At 33.8% G+C, this 27,688-nt stretch overlaps 3 protein-coding genes across 3 annotated transcripts; 1 reads left to right on the top strand and 2 right to left on the bottom strand.

The window, feature by feature from the left end:
* Window positions 1-150: 150 nt before the first annotated feature.
* Window positions 151-8,049, bottom strand: LOC117681117 (uncharacterized). Its single transcript, XM_066067266.1, has 2 exons — window positions 7,848-8,049; window positions 151-1,775 (listed from the first exon to the last, which is right to left on the bottom strand). The coding sequence occupies exons 1-2, from the start codon at window positions 7,962-7,964 to the stop codon at window positions 285-287; spliced, it is 1,608 nt and encodes a 535-aa protein (XP_065923338.1). The 5' UTR covers window positions 7,965-8,049; the 3' UTR covers window positions 151-284.
* Window positions 8,050-15,460: 7,411 nt separating this feature from the next.
* LOC136269857 (heat shock 70 kDa protein 12A-like) lies at window positions 15,461-17,806 on the bottom strand. The gene is made up of 4 exons (XM_066065286.1): window positions 17,512-17,806; window positions 17,191-17,409; window positions 16,952-17,102; window positions 15,461-16,611 (listed from the first exon to the last, which is right to left on the bottom strand). The coding sequence occupies exons 3-4, from the start codon at window positions 17,025-17,027 to the stop codon at window positions 15,545-15,547; spliced, it is 1,143 nt and encodes a 380-aa protein (XP_065921358.1). The 5' UTR covers window positions 17,028-17,102; window positions 17,191-17,409; window positions 17,512-17,806; the 3' UTR covers window positions 15,461-15,544.
* A 1,088-nt stretch (window positions 17,807-18,894) lies between these two features.
* LOC136270334 (heat shock 70 kDa protein 12A-like) lies at window positions 18,895-25,864 on the top strand (the record flags this gene model as incomplete). Its single annotated transcript, XM_066067719.1, has 5 exons — window positions 18,895-18,957; window positions 19,399-19,564; window positions 21,336-21,343; window positions 23,226-23,424; window positions 25,298-25,864. Coding segments are annotated over 5 exons (918 nt in total), but the record flags the coding sequence as incomplete, so codon positions are not given.
* Between the last annotated feature and the right edge of the window lie 1,824 nt (window positions 25,865-27,688).

Here is a 27,688-nt window from a genome sequence, read left to right as displayed (position 1 = left end):
GCAATTGGACGTCTTTCTATTCCAATCAACTTGGTAAATGTTACCTCAATCTTTTCAACACAAAGGATATCAGTTCCTGTTAGAAAACGAAGCAATCTCTGGATTGATTTCTGACTTTCCTGTGCCTTAATATACTGTTTGAAGTATTGTAAACACTGATTTTCAGCAGGTGTTTGTGGGTTTGAACTTATCATCTTCAAAACCTTTCTGACTGATGGCCTCTTAGATTCGTACATTTCAAGTAGATCAACTTCACTTGGAATTTGAACAATTATTTCATTTCTTCAAACTTCAGCCATTTTTTCTAAAGCATATTTTGGCTTTTGAATTAATTCTTTGTGTGCCATTTTCAAAAGTTCTTCTTGCATATTTTCAAATGTTGGGATTGTTTTACTTCCAAGTCGATCAAGCATGTCCAAGAAGTCTTCATTTTCATCTGCAGAAAGCTTTCGTTCTATTGCAACTTTTGCTAAATCTCTTTCTGATTTGCTTAGGTAAAGGAGAAAAGAATCAAGTAAAGTTTTCTCGCTTATGGAATGTTCTCCAAACAAGAGTGCCGTTACATATGCTGGAGCAAAATTCAGGGGGAAAATGTTGTGGTCTAAAAGACCTTTGACTAAAATTCTACCAACAGATTTCCATTCCTCCACTTGCCACTGGGGATTAAGAGCAGGCACACGGAAGTCTTCTCCTTCTGCTACCCTCGAGAAGAAATCAGCCCAAAAGGAAGTGTAAACATCTCGTGAAACACCAGATTGATCTGCACCTGCCTCATTAATGAATGAAAACTGAATGGACTTTTTAATGATCTGTGGGCTCTTGAACATTTCAATAAGCTCCTCTAGTACTTTTACTCTGTGAACAATTGTGGTTAGTTTTTCCTCTGGAGGAGGAGATGGACTTCTTGGCATCACTTCTTCAATGGTAATTTCAACATCAGTATTAAAAAATGCTTCATTAAAACTGTCCATCAAAACTGGTAGTGGTTCTTCTGTTCTGATAGTAGAGGTGCCAATCTCATGATTATCTGGAACTGGACATGTTAAAGTTAAAGACAATTTTGACCTCTTTGTAGGAGTGACGTCTGAATCTGGAAGGATGGGATCCCTTATGCTTTCTACATCACTAATTGTCTCCTCTATCTCAGGAAGCTCATTGTCACTTTCTGTTTCTAAGTCCTCTGATGATTTTTTTGTAAGTTCATCTTCTTTGTTTTCAGAACAGGCACCATTTTTGGTCTTGGTACAGAGATGGAAGCGTAACATACCCATTTTTACTGTATCATACATTTCTGCAATTGAAATCTTATCCTCAAACTCTGTCTGCGCAAAATCTAAGACATTACATGAAACTGCTGTTAGCAAAATATTTTTCTTTGATTGACCATTTGGGAAAAATATTTCTTTTGCCACTTCTAAAATGTCTGCTTTTTTTGCATCTCTCGGAAGTTCAATTTTACGGCTACCTCCACCATTGGAACTTCGGACATGTTTTCCGTTGTGCATCCAACCTAATTCAATTTTTCTTCTTAATTTCTGTGCATTTTTGTTCCCTCGTAAATTAAAACTCCTGGTAGGACGACTGCTACAAGCATCTGATTCATCACAGTTTCCCTTGGTCTGCAGTTTCATCTTACTTCTAAGTTTATCAAATAGAGCTGCTTTTCTTCCAGTGTCTGGCTTGGATAGACTTCTAAGATTGACTCGATCTCCAAATGCAGGTATATATCTGCTCAATTCTGAATCATCCATATTCTGAACTGCAGAAACATCAATCTAAAATGACATACATTGGTATCAGTACTAAAAACAAACATTTTAAGGGTATTTTATATTGATAAGCAGTTCATAACTAGAGGTACTGTGAGCAAGCTCACAATTGATACCCTCCGCTAAGAAAAAAATCATAACACAAGTATTTTTGCTATTATAGAAAATATTGGATTAATCTATTTCACTATCCATTTTCTATAAATAACAACTGCCTTTTTTTTTAAAGTGTTAATGCTAATATGAGTAAACAAACCAATTTCTATCCTTTAATTCCATTATATTTTAAGTTAACTGTTAATGCATGAGGACATTTGCATCCTTCCGTTAACAATCATGACTCAAATCAAATGAAATCCACATGTCAAGCAGCCATTTAATATTTAAATATTTTGAATTATTAATATACTGAGCCCCATTTTTTCCCAAAAAAAATTTTCCACAAATTTTTTTTCAGAAAAAAATTTCATCGGGGCAGGCCATTTTCAGAGAGACAGGGATGAGAACCTAAAAATAATTTTATGTGGCCTGAGACAAGCAAGCTTTGTGTCAAATTTGAGCTTCTAATATTTCCATTAATACATGACATGACACAGATAGGAATTAAGCATTTTTGAAACAATGACCTTGAACTTCCCCAATTGACTTTGGGTCAAGGTCATGACACACCCTCAGGTTATAAGCAATCTTTGTATGAAGTATGGACTTCAAATGTTTCTCCATAAGAAAGATATGGACCGGACACAAATTTTGCACTTTTCTGCCAGTGACCTTGACCTTGCCCAAATGACCTTGTGTCAAGGTCATGACACACCCTTAGGTCATAAGCAATCTTTGTGTGAAGTAAGAACTTCCAATGTTTTTCCATAAGAATGATATTGACCGGACACGAATTTTGCATTTTTTCTGCCAGTGACCTTGCCCTTGCCCAAATGACCTTGGGTCAAGGTCATGACACACCCTTGGGTCATAAGCAATCTTTTTGTTTAGTAAGAACTTCTAATGTTTTTCTATAAGAAAGATATGGACCGGACACGAATTTTGCATTTTTTATGCCAGTGACCTTGCCCTTGCCCAAATGACCTTGGGTCAAGGTCATGACACACCCTTGGGTCATAAGCAATCTTTGTGTTTAGTAAGAACTTCTAATGTTTCTCTATAAGAAAGATATGGACCGGACACGATTGCACAGACAGACGGACGGACAGACGGACAAGGTGATTCCTACATACCCCCCAAACTTCGTTTGCGGGGGTATAAATATATTGCTTATTAACTACAGCACCCCTACTTTTTTGTGGAATGTCATTTCATGAATCAATTGTTTTTCAAATTTGGTCCAGTTTTTTTTTATACAGTAAGTCATTAAAGCAAATAATTTATAAATGCTTCATATCAAAGTTTTAAAGAACATTCATCAATGAATCTGCAACTCTATTTTGCCATGCAATTTAGGTAAAGGTCTCCTTTTTTTTCTTTACCCAAGAGGCCAGGGGGTGGGGGGGGGGGGGGGGGGTGGGGGGGTGGGCGTGTTGCTAATCTGAGCAACAATAGCCATAACTGTGATAATATCTGGAGAATTTAGTAATCTTGTTAAAAAACTTGTGTCAATACATTAATGAAAAATTATTTTTTTGCAGATGTTACATATATTCCTATTCTGATTCAGATTTTATTTTTCACATCTTCAGAGACCCCAGCATTACTTTGGGGGTTATGGTTTGAACAACTTAAAATCTATTTAACAATATCAAAATATTGTTTAATAGACGCTTTGCATATAAGAAATATCATGAATTACAACATTTAAGTTCTTGCGGCGAAGATCTTTTAAAAGATTTTTTTTAATGTTAAATGTAATCCCCCATTGTGGTACAACCTTATCAAACTTGAATCTACACTTCTTTAGGATCCTTTCAAACAACTTTCTGTTTTTCAAATTTCTGGCCAAATTGGTTTTTGAGACAAGATTTTTGAAAAAATGCAAACTTGTCAATAATTTCAAATTATCTCCTCTTGAAAAGAGTTGTTGGCCCTTAATTAATATAACAAACTTGAATTCCTTTTACCATCCAAGGATGATTTGTGCCAAGTTAAGTTAAAATTGACCCTGTGGTTCTGGAGAAGATGTCGAAAATATAAAAAGGAACAAATGGACAAATAAACAAACAGATGACGGACACAGGTGATCAGAAAAGTTCACTTGAACTGTCAGTTCAGGTGAACTTAAAAATGTGATCTTCATGACGTCACTTGAACCTATGTAAACTACATTGTATATTGTGCATGTTTTCACTACCTTTCAGCATAATTGTTATACTCTCTATATAACTATTATATTAGGGGACAGAAAATGAATGAAACTGCAAATATACCTTTGAGCAATATAACCCATTGTAGTTTCAAAGAAGAAGCTGAAAAATGTTGACACATGAAAGACAGCACATGAAAACAGACAACAAGAAAAAAGCTGTTAATATGACTGCAAACTGGGTTTTCTTTTGTGTGGACAGTATCCATAATCCATTTGTCAACCCTGCATTGATAAACACTACCTATTCAGAGCAATGGGGGTACTCTATATATTATATGCAATTTTTTGCCAAAATATAACTAAGTTCAACAGGTGGTATTTTTTCATAAATTATCAAAAATCAAAATCAAAGTATTAAATATGCACATCTCTGATATATTTACAATTGATCTTCAAAACAACTCCCTTACTTGAAAACTGTAGGAGAAGTTATCTGTACAATAGGGATACAATTTAGGCAGTCGCCCTCCACTTTCTCATCATTTTAATAATTTCCTTTGGAAAACCTGGTCAAAAATTGATTGCAATAGGTCATCTAGTTATAAACTATCAGGGCTTAAATTTGGACAATATGATTATAAAACAAGAGGTCCATGGGCCACATTGCTCACCTGAGCAACAATGGACATAATAAATTCAGCTTTATGAAGTCATATCCAAAATATCAGGACAATGAATGAGTAAAATAGATCCTGTAGTAAAAGATTTTCAAAGTTTTCTCCAGAAGTTCTTATGTTGAGCCCCTTTTGTAACTGATTTCATAGTTATACCACATATTGAGCAATGCCATTCTCAAAAAGATCTTGAACAACTGTTCTTATAAATATAAACCTACACCAAACTTTGAACCCCTTGTGTGGCCCAAGAATTATCCAGGTCCACTGTCTAAACAATTGAGAATCAACAAATGTCGATATGCTTGCATATTAGTAATACTATATACTATGTATTTTTGAGCATGATCAAATTTTTTTCCTATGTAAACATTTGAACCCCCCCCCCCCCCCCCAATTGTGGTCTTATCCATTTTTATTTGATTTTTAGAGATTTTCCTCCATATATTACACTATATTACACTACCTGAAAATGCTTCCACACAAATTACAGCTTTTCTCCTTAATCAATTTATGAAAAGAAGATATTTCTTTACATTCCTATGTAAAAATTTGACCCCCCCCCCCCCCCACTGTACCCCTGGAGATTATAATTTGAACAAACTTGAATCTACACTACCTGAGAATGCTTCCACAAAAGTTACAGCTTTTCTGCTTTTTTTTTTTATTTTCGTAAAAAAGATATTTCTCTTTACATTCCTATGTAAAAATTGGCCCCCTCATTGTGGCCCCACCGCACTCCCAGGGATCATAATTTGAACTAACTTGAATCTTCACTACCTAAGGCTACTTCCATTAAAGTTACAGCTTTTCTGGTCAATTGGATTTTGAGAAGAAGATTTTAAAGATTTATTTCCCTATATTTATTGCTTTGTAAATATCCCCCCCCAATTGTGGCCCCCACCGTACCCCTGGTGATCATAATTTTAACAACTGGAATCTACATGTACACTACCTGAGGATGCTTCCACACAAGTTACAGCTTTGCTGACTGATTGATTTTTGAGAAGAAAATTTTAAAGATTTTTCTCTATATATATTCCTAATGTAAAAATCAGACTCCATATTGTGGCCCCCCCTACCCCCCGGGGTCATGATTTTCACAACTTTGAATCTACACTACCTGAGAATGCTTCCACATAAGTTTCAGCTTTCCTGGCCAAATGGTTCTTAAGAAAAAAAAATTGAAAATTTTGTGAAATTCCTAATTACATGTATCTCCCCTTAATTTTCACAACTTTGAATCCCCTTGCCTAAGGATGCTTTGTGTCTAGTTTGGTCGAATTTTGCCCTGTGGTTCTGGAGAAGATGGACAAAATGTGATCAGAAAAGCTCATCTAAGCTTTCAGTTCAGGAGAGCTTAAAAAAGATAGCTTTCTAAGTTAAGTTTTATTTTTATTGTCTTTTGTGGACTTGTTCTAATCCTATTTATTTTTTTCAAAGAACTATATTAGGCCAAATAACAAAATACCAGTGGTTCCGGTCACCCGACCGCCCCTATTTTATACCCCGACCCTAAACTTTTTTTTTTTGCCAATTTTCAAAATTTTCCTGAATTTTCCGCCCACTTTCCATCATCGGCTCCAATATTAGATTTAGTTTCAGCATTGGCGTCTCCAATTAGTGTGGCAACATTTTGATTCTTATCAGTTGATTGAAAAGAAGAGATAAATCATGAACTGTTTGTACCTTGTGTACCTCACAACAAATAAATTAGGACCAACCTAGGGGTTGACATATACTTGATGCTTTTTCATCGGTAACTTTGTCGGAATTTTATTTTAAAGAAATGTTTAAGTCGCCTTGTATTCTGAGTTCACAATCGAGTAAATTTAACCCAAAGGCAATAAACTGATAATTATGAATTCAAAAGGTGTTTTCACAGCCTCAGTTAACCCCTGTTACTTGCGACTGTCTTATATGTAGAGGTTATATATACACAGGTGATGCTTTTTGTCATACATTTTTGTTAAATGTGCAATTTTTTCAGGTTGCATGTGTACAAAATCGCCCTTTAGTGTAATTATAGTTCTCAGTTTTGAACTGTTCTGTTAACACTATAATGTCGATGCGCATGTTAATTTAAATTACTATAGTCTGTCCCAAGTTATTGCTTCCATCACTTTTTGATAATTTTTCATAAAAATACACACACCTGTGAAAAAAATGCTGTTGAAATCGATAAAAGGGAAAATATCCAAGATATTTTCATTGACAAATTATCATTTTTCACTCATAAAAGTTCATAGGAACGAAAAAAATTTTCTTATGGAGATTTATAATGGGAAATGTTTACAGCTTTTCTCCATTCGGAAGTACTTGGGACATCTCGCACAATTTTTCAACGTTATCATCCGGGCTTAATCATGGCTGATGCAATGCAAAATTCCCGTAGACTTTCTATTTTGGGATGTGTATTGAAACCTGAAGCGTCAGAACAGATAATCTGGACATTTTTCATATTTATAGTGGATGAACGTAGTTTGAGCACAAAGGTATTTACTATTATTGGAATATCAAGCAAAAAGTGGTGGAAGCAAAAACTCGGGACATAGTATAAGTAGGGTGTTATTATTCCTTTTTGACAGCACATTCTCGTCATACCCCCTCCCCATCCCCTGTGTCGATTTTGTAATAATACAGGAGTCCGCGATTTTATCAATTAGTTGTTAATAAATGAGAAACAGACTAATACCTACCAAAAGTGCTTGGGGACCCCCCCCCCCCCCTAAAAAAATCACAATTAACGCGAAATATGCTAGGTACAAAAAATGCATATACCACTGGTATAAAAAGAGAAGAAGGTTAGCAACTAGCAACTTCAGCAGACGCCATCTTGTAAAATTCAACACCTCGCTAGGAAATCCCAACATTATTTAACCTGTTAACTGAAAAAAACCCTGACCGGCTGGAAGTGATGATAGCTGTATTTCCACAAGTTAATAATAAATGAGATGCAATGCTATTTTGTGACTTTTCAATAAATCCTTTATCCTTTAAATTCTTTAATTATTCACCGCACATTAGGCCTATCGTCATTTTGCAAAATGTCCATAGGTCCTATGCACCACGTGCATGCAAGCTTGCATTCCTGATTCAGCGAATATGCATATGTACATAACTGTTATTGATAGATGAACTGTTACTTACTCGATCTCTTCTTACTTTTTTAATGGCCTCTTCAGTGTATCCTCTTTTGCACATAAAATCAGTGACTTTTCTGAGATCATCAGACTCAGTCTCACTACCGTGACTACAATCCGCCATATTGCACCGTCTTCTACTGTGTAAAAGCTAAAGCCCGGATGGCACATTGTTTTAATATGTACGTTCGTACAAATAAGTTATTTGTTCGGACAAATAAGTTATTTGTTCGGACAAATAAGTTATTTGTTCGAACGAATTAGGATTTGTTCGGACGAATTAGGATTTGTTCGGACGAATTAGATATTTGTTCGGACAAATAAGTTATTTGTTCGGACGAATTAGGATTTGTTCGGACGAATTAGGATTTGTTCGGACGAATAAGTTATTAATATAGTGGTACATGTATGAGAGAGAGAGAGAGAGAGAGAGAGAGAGAGAGAGAGAGAGAGAGAGAGAGAGAGAGAGAGAGAGAGATGTATTTAATAATGGATACATAAATGTGAAAAGTCTAATCAGTTTACATGATCATGCGCGGATCCAGAAAAATTTACCGGGGTGGGGGTGGGGGTCTGAGAGATAATTTTGTTTGCGGGGTGGGGGTCCAAAGCCACCCGACCACCCCGGCTCTAGATCCGCGTATAGGTGTATGCCAACTCTAGGCAGCGCATGTTTTTTCTTTGGTAGCTTTAAGTTTTTTTTCGCGTAATGCCAGAAGAAATGTTTCCAATAGTCAAAATTATATGATTCCGCACGTGGATTTTGATTGTCGATATTTATATTGAAAATGTAGTCATTCTCCTGTTTACTTGGGACACTGGACATACGAAATTATCTTTCGCCTTAACTTTAATATTATACATATACATGTACATACGATCAAAGTTAACTAATATGCTTCGTGGAATTGTAATAATCGCACAATTACTTAAGTGACTTATAAAACAAACTAATTTTTACTTATACTTTATAATATAAAGTCAGCAAAATAACCCAACATCCTAACTATAATATAAAAAATAATAAAAATAGAATTTAATGATAAAAATACTCATTGTCCATCAAATAGACCTCTGATGACGTATTTACATGTTAAAATTATCTTTATAAAGTTTTCCTTTGTTTGGAATCTTAGGAGCGCAAATAAAAAAGTTATCAATAATCATAATAATGATCATAACTAATTGAATCAAGTTCTGGGGAAAATTAAAATAATTGGACGATTTAAGGTGAAAACAATTGATAATTGACAATTGACAATTTTATACAATATTTTCAAAAGGTTGTATCTCATTTTTCTTAACTATTATTGAAAAATATTGTTTATGAATCATACTATCGGAAACATCCGACGCCTATTTTCATCGGTCGAATGCGGCATCCAGATTATTTATAGATAAAAACTGCATATGATGACGATTAACTTTGATTTTGTATCGACGACTTTTGATGCTATGTCTGATTTTAAAAATTAAATAGATTCAAAGTTGACTAAAGAGACAACATTAGTTTTAGACTATCGGAAACCCATGGCACCATGATAATATAACTCCAATCCTTTAGATAGATAGAGTTTGAAAATTGAGCTTGACAGCAAAATATGTCAGATATTGCATACATGTCAGATAATATAACACCTATGTCTATATTATTAGCAATTTATCATTTGAAGGAAAGGGGTGGCTTGACCCCCCCCCCCTTTCATCTACATCATTACCAGAGCAGATAGTCTTAATTACTCCTCATATAAACTAATAACTTTTTGAATATTCGTCCGAACAAATAGCTAATTTGTCCGAACAAATCCTAATTCGTCCGAACAAATACGTAATTCGTCCGAACAAATCCTAATTCGTCCGAACAAATAACTTATTCGTCCGAACGAATTCTAATTTGCCCGAACAAATAGCTAATTCGTCCGAACAAATCCTAATTCGTCCGAACAAATACGTAATTTGTCCGAACAAATCCTAATTCATCCGAACAAATACGTAATTCGTCCGAACAAATAACTTATTCGTCCGAACAAAAAACTTATTCGTCCGAACAAATTCTAATTTGCCCGAACAAATAGCTAATTCGTCCGAACAAATCCTAATTCGTCCGAACAAATAGCTAATTCGTCCGAACAAATCCTAATTCGTCCGAACAAATAACTTGTTCGTCCAAACAAATCCTAATTCGTCCGAACAAATAACTTATTCGTCCGAACAAACCCTAATTCGTCCGAACAAATCCTAATTAGTCTGAACAAATAACTTATTCGTCCGAACAAATCCTAATTCGTCCGAACAAATCTTAATTCGTCCGGACAAATAATTTATTCGTTCGAACAAATCCTAATTCGTCCGAACAAATAACTTGTTCGTCCGAACAAATCCTAATTCGTCCGAACAAATAGCTAATTCGTCCGAACAAATAACTTATTTGTCCGAACAAATCCTAGTTCGTCCGAACAAATAACTTATTTGTCCGAACAAATAGCTTATTCGTCCGAACGAATAAGATTAATTTTTTTTTTCATCTGGCCCTTCCACGCCGCCGTAAAAATCTGACTATTTTCAAGGTTTTTATAAAAAAGTTTCCTTGAAAAACAATGCTTTAGCATATATTACATCGAATTTATCAATTACTGGGTATTTTCAAGAACTAAGTCTTGTCTGCAGCGATGATTTGTGCTGAAGTCCAAACAATGTTTCACTTTCGGTTTGTCTGAGTTACAGCATAGGAGAGTTGATTAAAATCAACTCCCAAAAATTATTCAAATGCCCTTGGCTGGGTACAACTGAGATTACAACTTATTTCTTGTTTAACATGCTAGAATTTATTTTTAATGCGAACTTATACAGTTTGTTCGAAATGTATGACATTGCTTTTTTGCATACGATTGAATATGTGACAACCAAAATATCTCTTGTTGAAAAACGATTTTTGCACACTTCTAAGCAGCCAATTTGTTATTTCTTTTTGTCAGCTTTGGATAACAGGCTGTACAATTTTAAACTAGATGATGTCGTTAGACAGTAATACCTGCAACAAGTGTTTGCCGCTAAATAACACTGTTTTGTACCAGTTTAATTCAAAATGAAGGCCACATGCAATCTCCGGTAATACATTTAAAAATTATAATTTTCATAACTGAAGGATGAGATCCATTCCCATATGATAATACACATGAGCAGCACTTAATGTGCAATTTGGGGTTGAACTATTTGCAGTGAATTTCAGTTATTTAGTAATCTTTACAGTTCATGTAATAGAAAGTATAATTGTCTATATAATTATTACGAACAAAATTAATAATTAAATTATACCCCCTCTCCCCGTGGCAGTTGACGACTTTAGATTTGCTTCTGTGTGCCTACATGTACATCATCGTGTGCACAGATTTAGAGAAGGGGTGGGAGTGAGAGGTCCAGACCCCCCTCCCCATTAAAACTCATTTATATCAATAGTAAAATTACCAAAAATACACCTTGGACCACAATGCTCTTACAGACATGTAAATGCTCTAACCCATTGCGCTTTAATGTTAGGTAACATTATTTGGGGGGTAAATATTATATTTAGGCTTTATTGTTTATTTCAATAACGTTAGGAAGTATACATCACAATATGCAGGTGTCCTTTACAATCATAAAGCTGTTATTTACCTAATAAAATAGTGCAAGGGGTTTTGAAGAATAGGTCATAAAAATACATGCATCTTACAAATAACTGATCTCTGTCTGAAGTTACGTACACAACACAGGTCTGTGAGTCTCATCAGCGGGAACTAGTTTTTCCTAGCTCTTCAATTAAATGGGTTTCATGGGGTGTATACATACACGTATGTGTTTTCCATATGCAGAAAAGGATTAGTTAACACGCATAAGCATTTCTTTTGTGATGATCAGCTATAGGAATTCATTATTGTGCTTTAATTGGATTATCTTTATGATGTTGACCAATATAGGTAAGCATAATAAATGTAGTAGCACAATATAATGAGAAGCCAGCATACATAAGTATTACTTTCACTTTCTAAATAAGTGATCTCCCTTTGACAGTATACTGTATCTTTAAATAAGCTTATCATCGTTACATATCCTATCGCATTTTAAAGTTTCTGTCATTGTAATTGCATTATTTTTTTTCATTTTTTTATTTGTCAGAGTTGACCCAATACTGACCCTGTATAAACAATTTCGTATAAAATTTGTGTATCAGATGTAAGTAAGTGTACAGACTTATCATTTTATATGAGTTATAATAAGGAGAAAGGAAGGATGGAAGGAAGGAAGGAATGAGTATTTCTTTCTTAGTGTATTATAATGCATCAAATACAATGTAGGCCATGACCTTATGGGATTGTTTTGACCCCATGAAACAGGAAAATACGAAATATCTTCAATTCTAATGTCATTATAATGCATCAATTGGTGTATAGTACGTGACCCCCAGGTGTTGTCTTTAACCCCCCCCCCCCCCCCTTATGAAATAGGAAATGATGATACACTGTATAATTTGTTAACTTTTGAGATCCTCGTCCCTAAACAAAATAATTTATTCTTGCTCTTTGTTTCATTGCGCGTCAATTTGTAAACATAAGGTTTTGCCCCCTTGGAGACACCCTGGCATTCTAGAACTAGAAATAATAAAGTATTTTATCTTATTCATATGTAGTGTTTGATCCATGTGGGTAATTCCTAGCCTAATGATGACACTGCTTTGTTAAGGAGACTTTACAATTACCCCAAATAGGCGAATACACATGAATATAACATTTTGTTTATAAGTCTTAAAAATTGAATTAAAGCAATTTCCAAAATGTGCATAAGGAGAGAAAAAGCACTCAAGAAATGTTTTAAAATTTGCTACTGTACACATGTAAGAATGTAAAAAGACTGAATCTTCAGAACCAGGTTTGATTGGCGGGGGTGGGGGGGGGGGGTGGATGTGGAGTATAAGCATTTATAATTTGAATCATTTATTGTTATTCATTAAAACTTGTCAATGAATATTATTTATTGATCCCAAGGTAGATATATGATTTCTGATCATATCTCAATAGATCATTTGTCAATTATGCAAGGTGTAATGTAATTTTATTTAAGAATAACATTTTTAATTTTAATAGATCATTCGACAATTAAGGGGATGGGACAACAGTTTATATTTGAGTTTGTTTTGGGGTGGGGGTTCCAAGTCATATATTTGACAATTTTTTAATATAATTTTAAGTAAGACTAAGCCATACTACAGTCATGAAAATTAATAGTATAGATCAATACACAAACTAATACATGTATAAATACATAGGAAGTAATACAACACATAGATGATTGATCTATATCTGGGTTCTTAAATTGAATCATATATTATGTACATATATCATTGTTTCTTTGTTCAAGGCATTTCAGATAGTATGTAGGTCATGATCCCAAGTGCTCTTCCTGAAATTATCAAATATCATAAAAACAATTGTGATCTCCACCTTAATCCAAAGATATTATTCCTCCTTAGGTCATGGCGCATCATATCATTATGGCATGTAAGTCTTGACCCTAAGGGATCATCTTGACCCCGTTAGAATCAGAAATTGTCAATTATCTTTAAATTTTTGATGTTTGATGATCCTATCTCTATTTAATCTTTATCATTTAGTCTCCCGAATGAAATTTGAAGACTCGTTGTTTTTGTACGGTTCTTATAACATGTATTATTATTCTTCGTCTTCTTCTCAGAGATGGCTGAACAGAATTATACAACACTCTAGGATACAATAGGCCTGCATATCTAGTTGTGCACCCTGGTTTGATTTTTCTCATTTTGGGTTAGACAACCACTTTACTGGAAGGGGGAGGTGGTCAAAAGGGTGTGGGGTGTAACATTGAACTTTGTAGGAAGAATCGTAGTCTCTATTGTTGATGGTAACTTGAAAAAGGACAAAGATAATAATATAGGGTTTTCATAATCATATATTGACTGTTACTGGCAATATATAGCGTTTATTAGATCTAACCTCTGTGGTCATCACCACCCCCATCCTCAGGAATTGGAATATTACCATATATCTCAGAAACTGTTATAATCATGACCCCTAAACCATATAAACATGTATTCTTGTTTCTGATGTCAAGAGGCATCAAATGTTATGTAAGTCATGGGCCCTGTGGGTGGTCCTGACCCCCCTCGAACAGCAAGTCCCTTAAAATCCTCAAAACAGTTGAGATCCCCACCCTTAAACCATAGATATTCTTGTTCCTTGTGTCAAGGGGCATTAAACGGTATGTAGGTCATGAGCCCCGGGGGCAGTCGTGACCCCCCTCGAACAGGAAGTGCACGAATATCTCGAAAACGGTTGAGATCCCCACCCATAAACCATATATATTCTTGATCGTTAAAGGCATCAAACGGTATGTAAATAATGGGCCTCAGGGTTGAATTTAATTTTTCAAAACCATAATGCACATCTATGGAACAGTCCCTTTCATATCCCAAAATATGATGTGTCTATCCATCAAATCATAAGAGAAGTTCTAGGATCTATGTTTTTTTGGAGTGATAAACGTCAATTTTCTGCTACTATTTGACTCCCTGGATGAAATTTGAATTTTTAAAACCTTACTGCACATCTATAAAACAGTCCCTATCCTATCCCAAGATATAATGTGTCTATCCATTAAATCATAAGAAAAGTTCTCGGGTCTATGTTTTTTATTGAGTGATAAATGTAAATTTTCTGCTACTATTTGACTCCCTGGATGAAATTTAAATTTTTAAGGCCTTATTGCGCATCTATATGACAACCCCAATTATATCCCAAGAGATGACGTAGCTACTCCAAAAGTTGTAAGAGCAGTTCTGGGAACCATAATTTTTTGCCCAAAACATCATTTTTTGTTGCCCACTGATCCCCTTATAAAAAAAATGTGGAACCTGATCACACTTCAATATGACGCCCCCAATCATATTCTAGATCATTTGGCTACTGCATTTTTTTGAAACCAGTTTTTTTGTAAAAACAAACGTCATTTTTCAGCCATTAAATGACCCCACGACAAAATTGAAAATTCCAATACCTTATTGCGTATCTATGGGATATCCAAAAACAAATTTCAAGAGATGATTTGTCTACTGTTAAAAATGTAGGAGTTCGAGGAAGAAGGTTTTTTGCGAAAAAAACGTCATTTTTAACAATTATTTGACCCACAGGACTATCAGAGAATTTTTACAAAACACTATGACACCCCAAATCAAACTCCAAGAGTTCAGTTTGCTGGTTTATAAGATGTAAGAGCAGTTTGAGAAAGTACAACGTGATAGACGGACGGACGGAAGGACGGACGGACGGAACAAGGTAACAACAATATACCCGAACTTTCTTTAGAAAGTGCGGGTATAATAAAACATGCAGGCTAGACCATAAGACAGGTTTGTACAAATCATTACGGAAAGCTTATTTCAATATTCGAATTAACCACACAGTTTGAATTTCAAAAATGTTGGCAAATATCCTAACTCTATTCGAACTTTTGCGAAAAAATTGTTCATATTGATTTAAATATATTGTGCCTTCTCTTGGTTTTTTGCTGAAATATACTTAAAGCGTTACTCAATTTTAAAACAACAATAACTACAATTCATATAGTTTTATTGAAATTGAGTTATTATTAATATATTTTCTTCAGAAAATACAAATAAACATAAACACTTGATTTTTAGTTCATATATTCTAGTCTGATAGTTTTAGTACCTTTTACGTCTTTTAAACGAGCGATAATTTCGGTTCCAGCAAACTCAAGTTCAACAGTACATTCATAATGAACCGGAAATCCATCTACTGGGACGTCAATGTCAATTGTACCGTGTTCCTTGCATCCCTCGTCGGTGACGTATCTTACATCTTTCTCCTTCGACGTAAAAAGAACGCACCGTATTGATTTAAATCGCTTATGCTTTCTGTTTTCATCTTCAAACGACTCTATTAAATTGTATGAAGACACGTCTCCTAGTTTCACAAGATCTCCAGCTTTGTAAAGGGCTCTAAAACTGTGTTTACACCACGTTTCTCCTTCTTGAACAACCTTTTTCGTTTCATCATCTCCTTTAATAAATGGTCTCATCGTTTGAATACCATAAGAATAAAGACAGACTCTGGCCTTAATGATATTATTCTCATGTCCATACAGCACAGCCCCACTGACCACTGCTAAGGACGAATCGAACGGAACATACACAGGTACGTCTTTGACGTATTTCCGGATCTCAGAGACAATGGCAGGAGACTGAGCTAAACCTCCTACAGCCAACACACAGTCGATATCTCCATGTTTTGAAAGAGCTTTCCGTAGTTCTTCAAAAACATCTTTGGCAATAGGGAGAAAAAAAGTATTCAGTATAAATGAAGACTTGATGAACAGTTTTCCACGTTTCTTAACCTTTACACTAGATATACTCATTTTGTCAAAATGTTCCTCCAAAGAGTATCCCCAAAACTTTTCTGAGCTAGCTTTAAGGGATAACGGGATCTGGAAGCATATGGGAGTATCATCATCAGGTTTTATTAAACGTTTTTTGGTTTCAAAGTTTTCAATGAGTAGCATAAAATCAGATCGATGCTTCTTTTTGAATTCCTTTATCATATCTTTTCCAAACACGTCCTCCAGCCACTGAATGAATTCTTCGTTAATGAAGACTCCACCAAACGCTCCTCCACGTGCTCTTTCTACGACGTGAATTTCTTTCTCACTTATGATCTCGATAATGCTGATGTCTGTTGTTCCCCCTTAACATAACAGTAGATAACCAACTGAAATCAGCTGGTATAAACAGATTGCAAAGGTATTCAATAATATAAATTTTATGTTTAAATATGTAAAAGTCGCAAACGTTATGCATTTTAAACCACAGTCCATAAATATGAGCAACTTTTATTTTCTATTAAATATCAATAATTTAAGTTTTTTGTAATAAGAAAAAAAATCATTATATCTAATATTTGACTCAAAAGAAGCAAAGTTAGCATTTTTGTATTGACCTAATTTGCAAACATTTGTAGAATTGTACATTGTTATCACAATTAGATAAATGCTGACACTAAAATGTTAAAGTAATAGGTCCCCTACCTCCCATATCAAACACCAACATCTTTTTCTTCTTAGATAGATTGCTGTCGTCTTTTGCATTGCAAATATTTTGCATTTTTTGAAATCGGCACTACAGTGCTGCAACCTCCGGTTCATATACCAGCATGATATCATCTGATTTTATTCCCGCCTACAATATGATACAGTTTTTTATTGCAATTACCAAGGTTGAGTAAATCAAAATTATAAGCATATTTTATTACTACAGCTATATACACCTCTTCTGTTGCCTCTTTAGTAAACTGTTTGGCAGCATCTGTCCAGATAGCTGGAACTGTAAGCACCCATAGGATGTCTTGAGCTCTCAGAGGCATTCCTCTTTGTTCCAATCTTTTAAATAAATCATCCTTAAGATAACGGATTATCATACTGAGAATGGTAAGCCCCAACATCGGTTTACCGCATTCATCTTCTATAGTGTCTGTTCGAGAAATTTTCTGTTATAAATAGATAAAACGATTAAACACTACCCTGCAGTAAATTAATACAACGTACCTACGAATGTTTTTCCAAAACATATTCTTATCTATAATATATACCTCCTTATAAAGCAGTCTTATTTTAATCTTTGTAAAGAAGTACCAGTCTTGGTGCTGTCCATTTTAGACCAAACTTGAATATTTTTCTTCTGCCGTATATCCAAACGATTTGAAGGTTTTGTCAGGATTCAAGAGAACAGATGAAGGAGCCTTTGGTGACATCGTTTGGGATCCATTTCCGGTCCAGTGGTTTACTTCTATCTTTAACGGATCAAGTCGATAATCACTTCGAAAAGAAAAGGCATAACCACTATATGCTGTCCCAAAGTCTATGGCAGCGACCAGAAGCTTGCCGTCCAAGAAGGTAGTACCGCCAGCCATTTTGATCAACCTTGTTTTTATTCAATAAGGAAGTTTCAAAGAAAACGCTAGGTTTTATACATGATTCATGACTTGAAAGAAAGCACGATGAATAAATTTGATTTTCAATATATACATGTACTTTGACAATTTTCCAAGGTAAGAATCTCATTCAAGTTGGTATTGCGTTAAAATTCTTTTAAATCTAGCAAGTTGGGTTTTTTAACTGTTTGTGCAGCATAAAAGATCGTTGTCATATAGAAGCACTACAGCACTAGAGACAGTGTTTAGAATCGGTGGGGGAGAATGGTGCAAGAAAAAACAAATCCAAAAAGGGTAAATAAACTTTTTATTACCGACATGTTACAATTCATTTTTTTGGTGTAAATGAAATAATTGAATGGAAATTTAATTCATTTACCATTTATCTACGATTAATCTATGTTTCCCATAAAAAAGGTGGCGAGCAGAAGGGGGAGAAAATAGTTGTTGCCGCCATTGATTTTGGGTCGACCTACTCTGGGTACGCATTTTCGTTTCGCGATGACTTCCAAACAAATCCTTTGAAGATTCACACCAACCACTGGTCATCTGTACAGTCTGGTGGAATATCATACAAAGCACCGACAACTGTTTTGTTAAAACCTGACCAGACGTTTCACAGCTTTGGTTAAGACGCGGAAGATAAATACGCAGAGCTGTCTGAAGCAGAAGAACACCAAGAGTGGTACTACTTCAGTCGCTTCAAGATGAAACTCATGAATGCACTGGTATTGAAATTACTTTAAAAGATCCTCCTAATAATATCAATAAGGCTTGGGTTTAAAGTTTATGCTATTTTTTCTTGTTAAATTGTCTAATTCCCTCTGTTTGTTATCAGGACATATCTAAAGATCAAACAGGAAGTGATCATCTATTTTCTAAACTAGAGCGAGATATGGAGATAAAAGACATAGATGGTTAAAAGATGTCCTTTATGACCATCATAGCACACGCCATTCGATATCTTAAAGAACATTTATTGCGCCAATTAAACGACAAGAACATTCTAGAAGCAGTGACAGCTGACGGTATTTTTGGGTATTGACAGTTCCCGCTATTTGGACAGACTCTGCTAAACAGTTTATCCGAGAAGCAGCAAGAGAGGTACATATCTTCGTTAAGTCAAATAATTTATTTTCCCTTAATTTTGCCGTTAAAAATAAAGCAACATATCCACCGAAAAATAAATGGTGTTTGATAGTCTATTCGGTCAATCGATCTAAAAAATTGTATCAAACATGATTTAAACAGTATAATAAAAAAAGACGCAGTGAATAATAAGATTCAAATCAAATTTAACAGTCCTGAGCATTTAATAAGTGAGCATTGATTCCAGTGATATGATTAAACACGTATTTCGTCAAAGGTATTCAACAGTATTAGTTTAAGTTAATGATTATTTGGAGTAAAATATCATTTTCAATAAAAGTAATAAAAAAATTACGATAGAAAAAATAAAAGTAAAATGAGGTTTTAAAAACAAGTAAATAATAATATTCAAAATAAGCAGATCGACAAAAATTTACAATATCTTGCGTTATCTAGGCCGGAATTCACGACGATCAGCTAATGCTTGCATATGAACCGGAAGCTGCCGCCCTGTACTGCCGCCTACTTCCGATTGATAGATTTGGGAGTGGGGGCGAACACCAGGAGCTAGTGCTCAAAACGTTTGAACGAGGGAAGAAATTCATGGTAATCGACCTAGGGGGTGAGTCATTGACTTTACGTTTATATATAACATGTCTTGATGATTATCAAGAAAGATAATAACATCTCGGGTCTTTTGTTAAAGACTAATTCATACGCAAACAATTTTATTTCTTTAAATTCGGAAGCATTGTATAATATATTATTAACATAATAGTACTATTAAAGTAGTGTTTTTGTGAATATCAATCTAAATTTCAATATAGGCTTTATTCCATTTTTAGAGAGATTTTTTTAAGACAGACATGAATAAGCATTAAGTTGTCTTTACCTACAGAAGTAGGAAAATGCTTGCTAATAAACTTTTTTAAATAATTTATTTTCATCTTATCTAAATATAGGAGTATCTGATTAGATTGTAGAATTTCCATTTTTCATCAAATAGCAGACCCTCTAAAACAACTAAACTAAAAATAAGTTTACTGAAATCAGTTTACAATGTATCAATGTACTTGAGTTATCCATTTTGCGGTGTGAGAATAGTATTAGGAAACAGATTTGTGCTAAAATGTCAAATCCTGGTGATTGCCATTAAATATCGTTATACCTTTAAACATATAATGCCACTAAAAGTATTCGTTCCGAAATCTTCTAATTTTTGTCAAAACAATGGCAATTGTTTCACATGTTTCATAGTGGATTGATGATCATTCATAACTAAGGTATGGTCACAGTTGAAAAATGTTAGTTTTATAGTAAAGGTAATCTTTTTCTTAAGTTTTGATGAACATCAACATGTATGTTATAGTCGGTGTCATTTTAAAAGAAAAACACAAGATGATGTTGCTAAATATTCTATAGGTATATTTATTAAACTTAAACGTATGTCATTACCATTAAATAATCGCAGTATCTTACTTATAAGACAATTTTATGGTTAAAACATGTTAATGTTACTAAAATTTCAAATCAATACTTATCACTTAGAAAACACCATGCTAGTTGTGAATCTTAATATCTTGAATCAGCTTATAAAGAAAAAGAAGAAAGAAAAAAATCAGCTAAAAAGGAACAATTGCTATCATATATTACAGTTAGTATATATCTGATTTGCTTTCGGGCGGTCAAAAATGCATTATGGGCACACAAAGAATGCGGTTACTGCTGACAAGCTGTCATAAATGTATTCCGTCGCAATATAATTTTGGATATTTTTTTTTTTTTAACTTTTATCGGGTACGTAGGCTGGTCAATATAGTTGTGATTGGGTGCTCTTTTATTGTAAAATTAAAAGTGCGTGGCCTATTAAGTATATGAACAAAAGAATTAATATCTAAATGTATTGTCACATTATCCAATTTACAAAAATCTTCCACCGAAATAGTAATTTGTCCTACTTTACGTACATAACAAACAAGCGTTCAGCTAACACAGAAGAGTGTACGGCGCCTTCCTGGTGCTGTGTTCCCGGGCACTCTTTCTTAAATAGTATACAGCGATTTATTTTGTGCATTTCATAACACCAAAGCTCCAAATTGATCGTGGGTTGAGATATTTCAATTAAAATATTGGTAATGTACCCACTACATTCAAATTCAATGAGTTTTTTGCAAATATGTAAGCTTTCATTTCCTAACACTTCACCTCTTAATAAATGTTTACACGGACTGAGCATTTCCTAATGTATATGGGTTTTATCGTCACTGTTTCTTAGTAATCCTGTTTGAGTTTAATTATTCATAAAATACCCAAATCACGATTAATGTAATTGAAATCAATTCATCTGTTTATTTATATACGTATTATTATAACTTATTCAAAACATCTTGTAGATGGATTGGTAAGCTCTTTTAATACAAATATTTGATTAAAACACGTATATATTATAATTTATGTGTGCATTTCAGTTTGTTTGTTTCTCATACTATTACCGTTGAGAATCACTTATGGACATAGAAATCATTACTTGATCAAAACTTGAGATGCGTGGAACCTCAAACATTTGGATTATCTGACATCCGAATTTTCAACAGCTTTAGTAACTATGGTGACATTTAGATGAATTGAAAAATGGTCGTTCTTTCTTTTTAACGCAGTGATAGACATTGGCGATAATTCAAATACATGTACCATTATTCACTTCATATTGATAATTAAGGAGAAATTCGGATGAATATATAAACAGTGAAATGCAGTTCTTATTGGTGTTTCAGATAGGCTTTTGCAGGAGAAATATACACTTACAAACTCACACGGAATTCGCATTCTTCTACATACGCCTGCTATTTTTCCATATGGCTGTTTGTTCTAAGGTTTCTCGGCATATGATTCTAAAAAATCGATTTACCAAAAATGCTTTGTTAGATTAGTCAAAATTATTCACTTAAAAGAAAAATGATGGCTTTTAACATCATTCATTGTCGAGATGTTAATGAGAAAAGAATTTGGTTCTGAAAACCTAGAATGTTCCATTTTTAAATAAAAAGGTATACCCCAACAGTTATTAAAAAAAACTTCATGATAAAATTTGCTATTTGTCAGTTTATGGAAGAAGTGTTTTCTGCTTTCTAGTCATAGTTTCTATCAATAACCAAAAAAAACCTGAAAAGAATTTTAAAATTTGCTTAATGTATAGATAAAGAAATATGCAAAGTCTTCTGTTATTCAAATGTCTTTTGCTTCAACTTAAAATCGATTTTATTTTAACGAGAAAAATAAGGTCAAATTATTTGAAAATTAAATGTCGATGTAACGTCTGTGGTTGTACAAAAAGCCTTTTGACACGACTTGTCAAACCCGTGAATTGTATGTCGTGTGACTTCATACGAGAAAAAAACCCAAGCTAAAATATGTTGACAAACATATTGACTAGTCATATGTGAGTTATTTATCATGATTCAGAATCCGTTTTGAAATATGCTAGCATTTAGATAGAGGTACTTGAAGCGTAGTTGTCTGTGCATGATTCTATTTGCTATAATCTTATATTGACATATTAGAGGATGACCTGTTATTTGGATGATAAAATTTAGCACATAAAAGTTGTGCACCTATAAATTACAAGATACCAGAACGACCTTAAAAGTCAATATAAATATCTAACAATTATAGATTACAAAGGACCTGACAAATCAACATTTTAGTATCAGATTTAGTAACATACGTATTCTACAACCAAATAATTGTTTCCCGAGGAAAGCTTAAAATTGAATCCTAATGAGAATATTGCCATGTTATATTTAACAACTTCTTTAAAATACCAATCAACTACCGAGTCGGAATCAACCATTAGTATGGCTACTGTCCCATGTATTTTACTGGTGTTGATATAAAAAAGTTGTAATAATACCACCTGTATTTTTTAAATTATGAACATACATGTATATCTACAGTTTGCAGTGTCTTTGTCAAAAACACAAGAATTAGGTGTTGACCGGAATTATGCTTGTAGAATAACACCAAGTGCCGGAATTTTTTTGATGTGCACTACACGAAGAATTATACAAATAATCATCTTTTCGTCTTTGAAGCAGCTTTCGATTGTTTGTTGCAGAGCTTATACCATCGTGTATTTTCATACCTCGAATAAAGCGTATAAAAATATTAATGTTTGTCAAGTTCTTTAGCTCACCGGTGAACTACGTCATATATATTTTGAGCCTCCGCAATAAGCGAAATTCATTAAATTTGTTACCTGTCGGAGTTGAAAACGTTTACTGCAGAGTTTCTTTTCAGGAGGAACAGTCGACGTCAGCGTTCAAGAAATTACTGATACAGGAAAAATGAAGTCCATTTATAATGTTTGCGGGGGTCCGTGGGGTGGCACCAGAGTCGATGAGGAATTTACCCAATTTCTTATCAAATTGTTGGAGCAGATGTGTTTACTGAGTTCAAGGCTGAGTGTAGGTCTGAATACCTGGAGCTGATGCGAATCCTAGTGATCAAGAAAAAGCAAATTGATTACAAGTCTCAAAATAAGATTCCTCTTAGGATGCCTACTGCTTTGTTTGAAATCTTAGAAGAACACACCGGATGCGGCATATCAGAGATCATCGTCAATTCTCCCTTTGCAGACTCAATATCAAGCTTGCAGGATAAAATAAGCTTTGATGCAAGTTTGTTCAGATCCTTTTTTAGAAGTTCAATACAAGATATAAAATCTCATCTAAAAGGTATATTGGGAGACCCAGTTTGTAAAGATTTGCTGGGAATAGTGGTTGTTGGTGGTTATGCAGATAGTCGTCTAGTAATAGACAGCATTTAAGACGCTTTTCCTAGAAAACGAATTATCGTACCTAATAAAGCTGGTCTTGCTGTTGCCAAAGGCGCCGTTCTTTTTGGTCACCATCCAGATGTTATTTGCTCACGTGTGTGTCGCTATACATATGGAGATGATATTTGTTTACCATTCAATAAAGACAAACACCCATTTAGCAATTAAACCTTGATAAACAACGAGCGATTTTGCAAAAATATTTTTCAGAAGTTTTTTGAAAAGGGAGAAAAAGTCTTTCTTGGTCAGAAAAGATCTTTTTCCTCTGATTATGACTTCCGTGACAAAAGTAGTACTGATCAGCGGAAACAACCATTGACACTTAAAGTATATGTTTCAAATAGAAAAAATCCTGTGTTTATTTATGATGTGGGGTGTCGCGCATTGGGCGAAATAATTGTTGTTTGCAAAATAGATCAAAACTTTGGCCTAAAACGTTTTCGTGTACGATAGAAATGGAAATAGCAGTAACTGAAATTCAAGTTATCGCAACCATCAGCAGTGGAGAAAAAGCAAAAGCAAGTTTAACTTTTTGTGATTCCTCACTTTAATAAAACATGATTATATGATTATAAAGCCCGTATGCAGATTTGATTATTTTAATATTACTTTAAAGAATTCCTGTTGAATACAAAGACATATTCAAAAGTACTGTTTTCTAAAAGCTTAAAATAAGATTATGTTTTTATTGACATACTATGTAATGAATTCGAAGCTTGTTTGCTTCTCTTCAAAGGCATGAAAAAAATATTAGTTATTTGTTTGTAACTACTTGTTTATAACTTCTTATTATTACTCAAGTTATTTGAGTCTGAGATTGTATGTATGTTATAAAAAACTATATAAAGGTATGGCCTCATTGGTGTGACTGTTTATAGACAAACAAGTTGGTAACGAAGTTATAATTTGAGCAAAACAGAAAAGAACCGTATGCGTACACTGTCAAATCTTGGAGAAATTATGGGTTCAGTTTTGTTCATATCCACGCATTAGAAAAATTAATAACTTTGATGAACGTTAGTACTGTGAATAATTCATTGCTGTTTCATTTATTTGACATATGTTTTTGCAATATGTTCAATAAAAATATATCTGCAAATTAGAAGACTTGAGAAAAAATATGATCCGAATTTATATTTGTGGTAACTCTTGTTTTTACATTAAAATAAGATTTTCTAAAATTCAGGTAAATTGTTTAAAGGAGGAGAGTTCAGAGCAAGATGTTTAAGCAAGTTTTAAAGCTAAAATTTTTAGACCAGACAAATTTTAACAACAGAGGTCCGCATTCATAATTCATTGCATAATTTGATAGTTCATATAATCTCACTATCGTTTCTTTAAAAATATCTAACATCTAAAGTATAGAAAGTTTAATTTACTTAAATGAGTTTCATCATTCGCTAAGTAAACTAGACTGTGTGGTTGGTTTTTTTTTTATCAAATCATCAATGTCCTTTATTTTACCTGATATCCATTGTGTGTTTTCATAAATGAAATCGCGGTATTTTTTTTTAATTAGAGATTCGATGAAAAGAGTTGTCCTGAAGATTTCTCCAGCTTTAGTGGATATTTTGTCAGAAAGAAGCGGCGAGGAATTTGAAGAAAAATTCAAAACATTACAACAAAATAAAGCATTATCATTCAGTGGAGACAAGCTAAATATCGACAATTCCCTATTTGCATCTTTTTTCAAGAGTTCGATGAATGAAATAAATTCTCACATTGAAGATATTTTCAATGCAGACAATTGCCGTGATTTGGTTGTGGTTGTGATGGTTGGTGGAATTTCGGAAAGAATGTTTTTTATTTCTGCCGTTAAAAAAGCTTTCCCGCACAGAAAGTTTATCATTCCAATGGAAGCTGGTTCTGTTGCCAAGGGGGCAGTTCTTTTTGGATACGATCCTGACATCATTTTTTCCCGAACATGTCGATATACATACGGACACGACATTGGCGTTCCCTTTGATATTTCTATACATCCACAAGAAAGGGGGAAATTATAGAGAGAAAACTTTACTGCATGGATATCTTTTCAAAGTTTTTTACCATTGGGCGACAAGTATCGCTTGCTGAAGCAGTAGAAAAAACTACAACCTATTCGTTTGTCGATGAATATAAGAAGCATTTGCGCGATGAACCTATCAATAAAAATATCTTCATTTCAAAACAGGAAGCACCTATCTATGTTGATAAAAGTGGGTGTGAACTACTCGGAAAAATAATAATAGAATGTAAAAACGACGAAAGAAAATGGCCGGAAAGAGTTTTTGTCAAAACAAGAATGGAGATTGCCGGAACAGAAATAAAAGTCACAGCTACTACTCATACTGGTGAAAGCGTGGATGCATCTTTTGAGTTCCTGTGATCTCGAACTTTCTAAAGTCATGTTATTGATAGATTATTATTAAATAAGAATGATATTGTTTTTAAACTTTATGACATCATTGAATTGTCCTGGTGTAACTGGTGACCAAATTTTAATCTCTATGGTTCAGATCACGTGTACATCGTTATCATGCAAACAAATGAATGGAACTATAATTACCAGTTATTATGAAAAACATTGTGTGTAAATCAATTGTTACGTAAGCAATGTTATGTTACGGATTGTATAAAGTAGCAGGTATTCTGTATTCATATACAAATTTACAATAAAGGATCTTTATTAGGTGTAATCGACTTATCATATTTTTATTACGTGTTAACTTTATGTGTTAAAATTTAAGTGAAGATTGGTTATTTACCTTCATAAATCTAAATTATTTATTACAAATGAATAAAAATTGTCAAGGCATCGACACTTCATTTGGTTAATTTGATTATTATTTTATTGTTTTATGTGAATCATTTATAACTTTAAAGTAACCGTTATAATAGGTGTATTTGGAAATATGCATTAATTCTATCATTATAAATAAAAATTGTTTTTATCAGATTGTCTGAATCAAGAACTCGATCAGCTCATTGCGGCGTCCGGGCATTTTTGTGACGTTATGGAATACCTACAATTAAGAAATTTGGATAAGAATAAGAAGATGCCGTTTCGAATTACCTATAATGTCATTTTTGTGTGTTGTATATTACCACATACCTCACGGATAATGACATAAGGCAATGATCTAAGTGACCAACGAATCCTTCTGTTATGGAAATATATAGAGAGCGTCTTCCAAGATATTGTCACGCTTATGCTATTTGCTTACATCGATTTTTCACTCTGCAATTGTACCTTGTACTAATATATTTGGTTTTTATTTTCAAAACTTACGATATTGATTAGGACATTTTTTCATATGGTTGGCAAAAAACAAGCTGAAATTTTTTAAGCTATTATCGGATCTTAATTGCTTTTCATGTCAAAGAGGATTGTTCCAAGTATATTGTTTGCCTTGAACGTGGTTCTTAGATGGCACTATGGTGCTCTTTGCCCACTTTTCCTACCTTTGATCGTATAAAGTAAAATAAGATACATATTCTCCTTTATTAAAAACGGATATAAAGCAAAGCGTATCAGAAGTTTCTCACAAAGGGATGTCTTACAATTTTGTAAGAGTTTATAAAAAAAAATAGATCTATTATATCATAAAAAATAAAATAAAATTTACACCTAGCGTCTACAAAATAAATCATAATACCCAGATCTATAGACAAAATACGACTGATAAATTCTATATACACGAAAACCTTACCTATTAAAAAATTATCTTCCTTAAGTTACGGTTTTTACACAAGATACGCAAACTAGAGAAAGATATACACCAAGCGAACAAAATAAAAAAGATTGCAATGCACACGGTATTATAACTTATTGAAAATATCTGGTGGTGCAGTAAAAGAATACTTCACCATCGCATTCATCGCATAATTTCGGAACAAGATCGGTACCAGCAAACACTAGATTTTTGACAAGAC

The sequence above is a fragment of the Magallana gigas genome, chromosome 7, assembly GCF_963853765.1.
Source record: "Magallana gigas chromosome 7, xbMagGiga1.1, whole genome shotgun sequence".
NCBI lineage: Eukaryota > Metazoa > Mollusca > Bivalvia > Ostreida > Ostreidae > Magallana > Magallana gigas.
Note: the sequence above shows the minus strand (reverse complement) of the source record. Positions and strands in the feature narration are given on the sequence as shown.

Bases quoted from the DNA above. Each gene is read 5' to 3' on its own strand.
- LOC117681117 (XM_066067266.1), bottom strand. From the start codon at position 7,964: ATGGCGGATTGTAGTCACGGTAGTGAGACTGAGTCTGATGATCTCAGA. The intron at 1,776-7,847 runs GTAAGTAACAGT...ATGTCATTTTAG, and splicing joins AAAAAGTAAGAAGAGATCGA to ATTGATGTTTCTGCAGTTCA.
- LOC136269857 (XM_066065286.1), bottom strand. From the start codon at position 17,027: ATGCAAAATATTTGCAATGCAAAAGACGACAGCAATCTATCTAAGAAG. The intron at 16,612-16,951 runs GTAGGGGACCTA...TGTTATGTTAAG, and splicing joins GTTGGTGTTTGATATGGGAG to GGGGAACAACAGACATCAGC.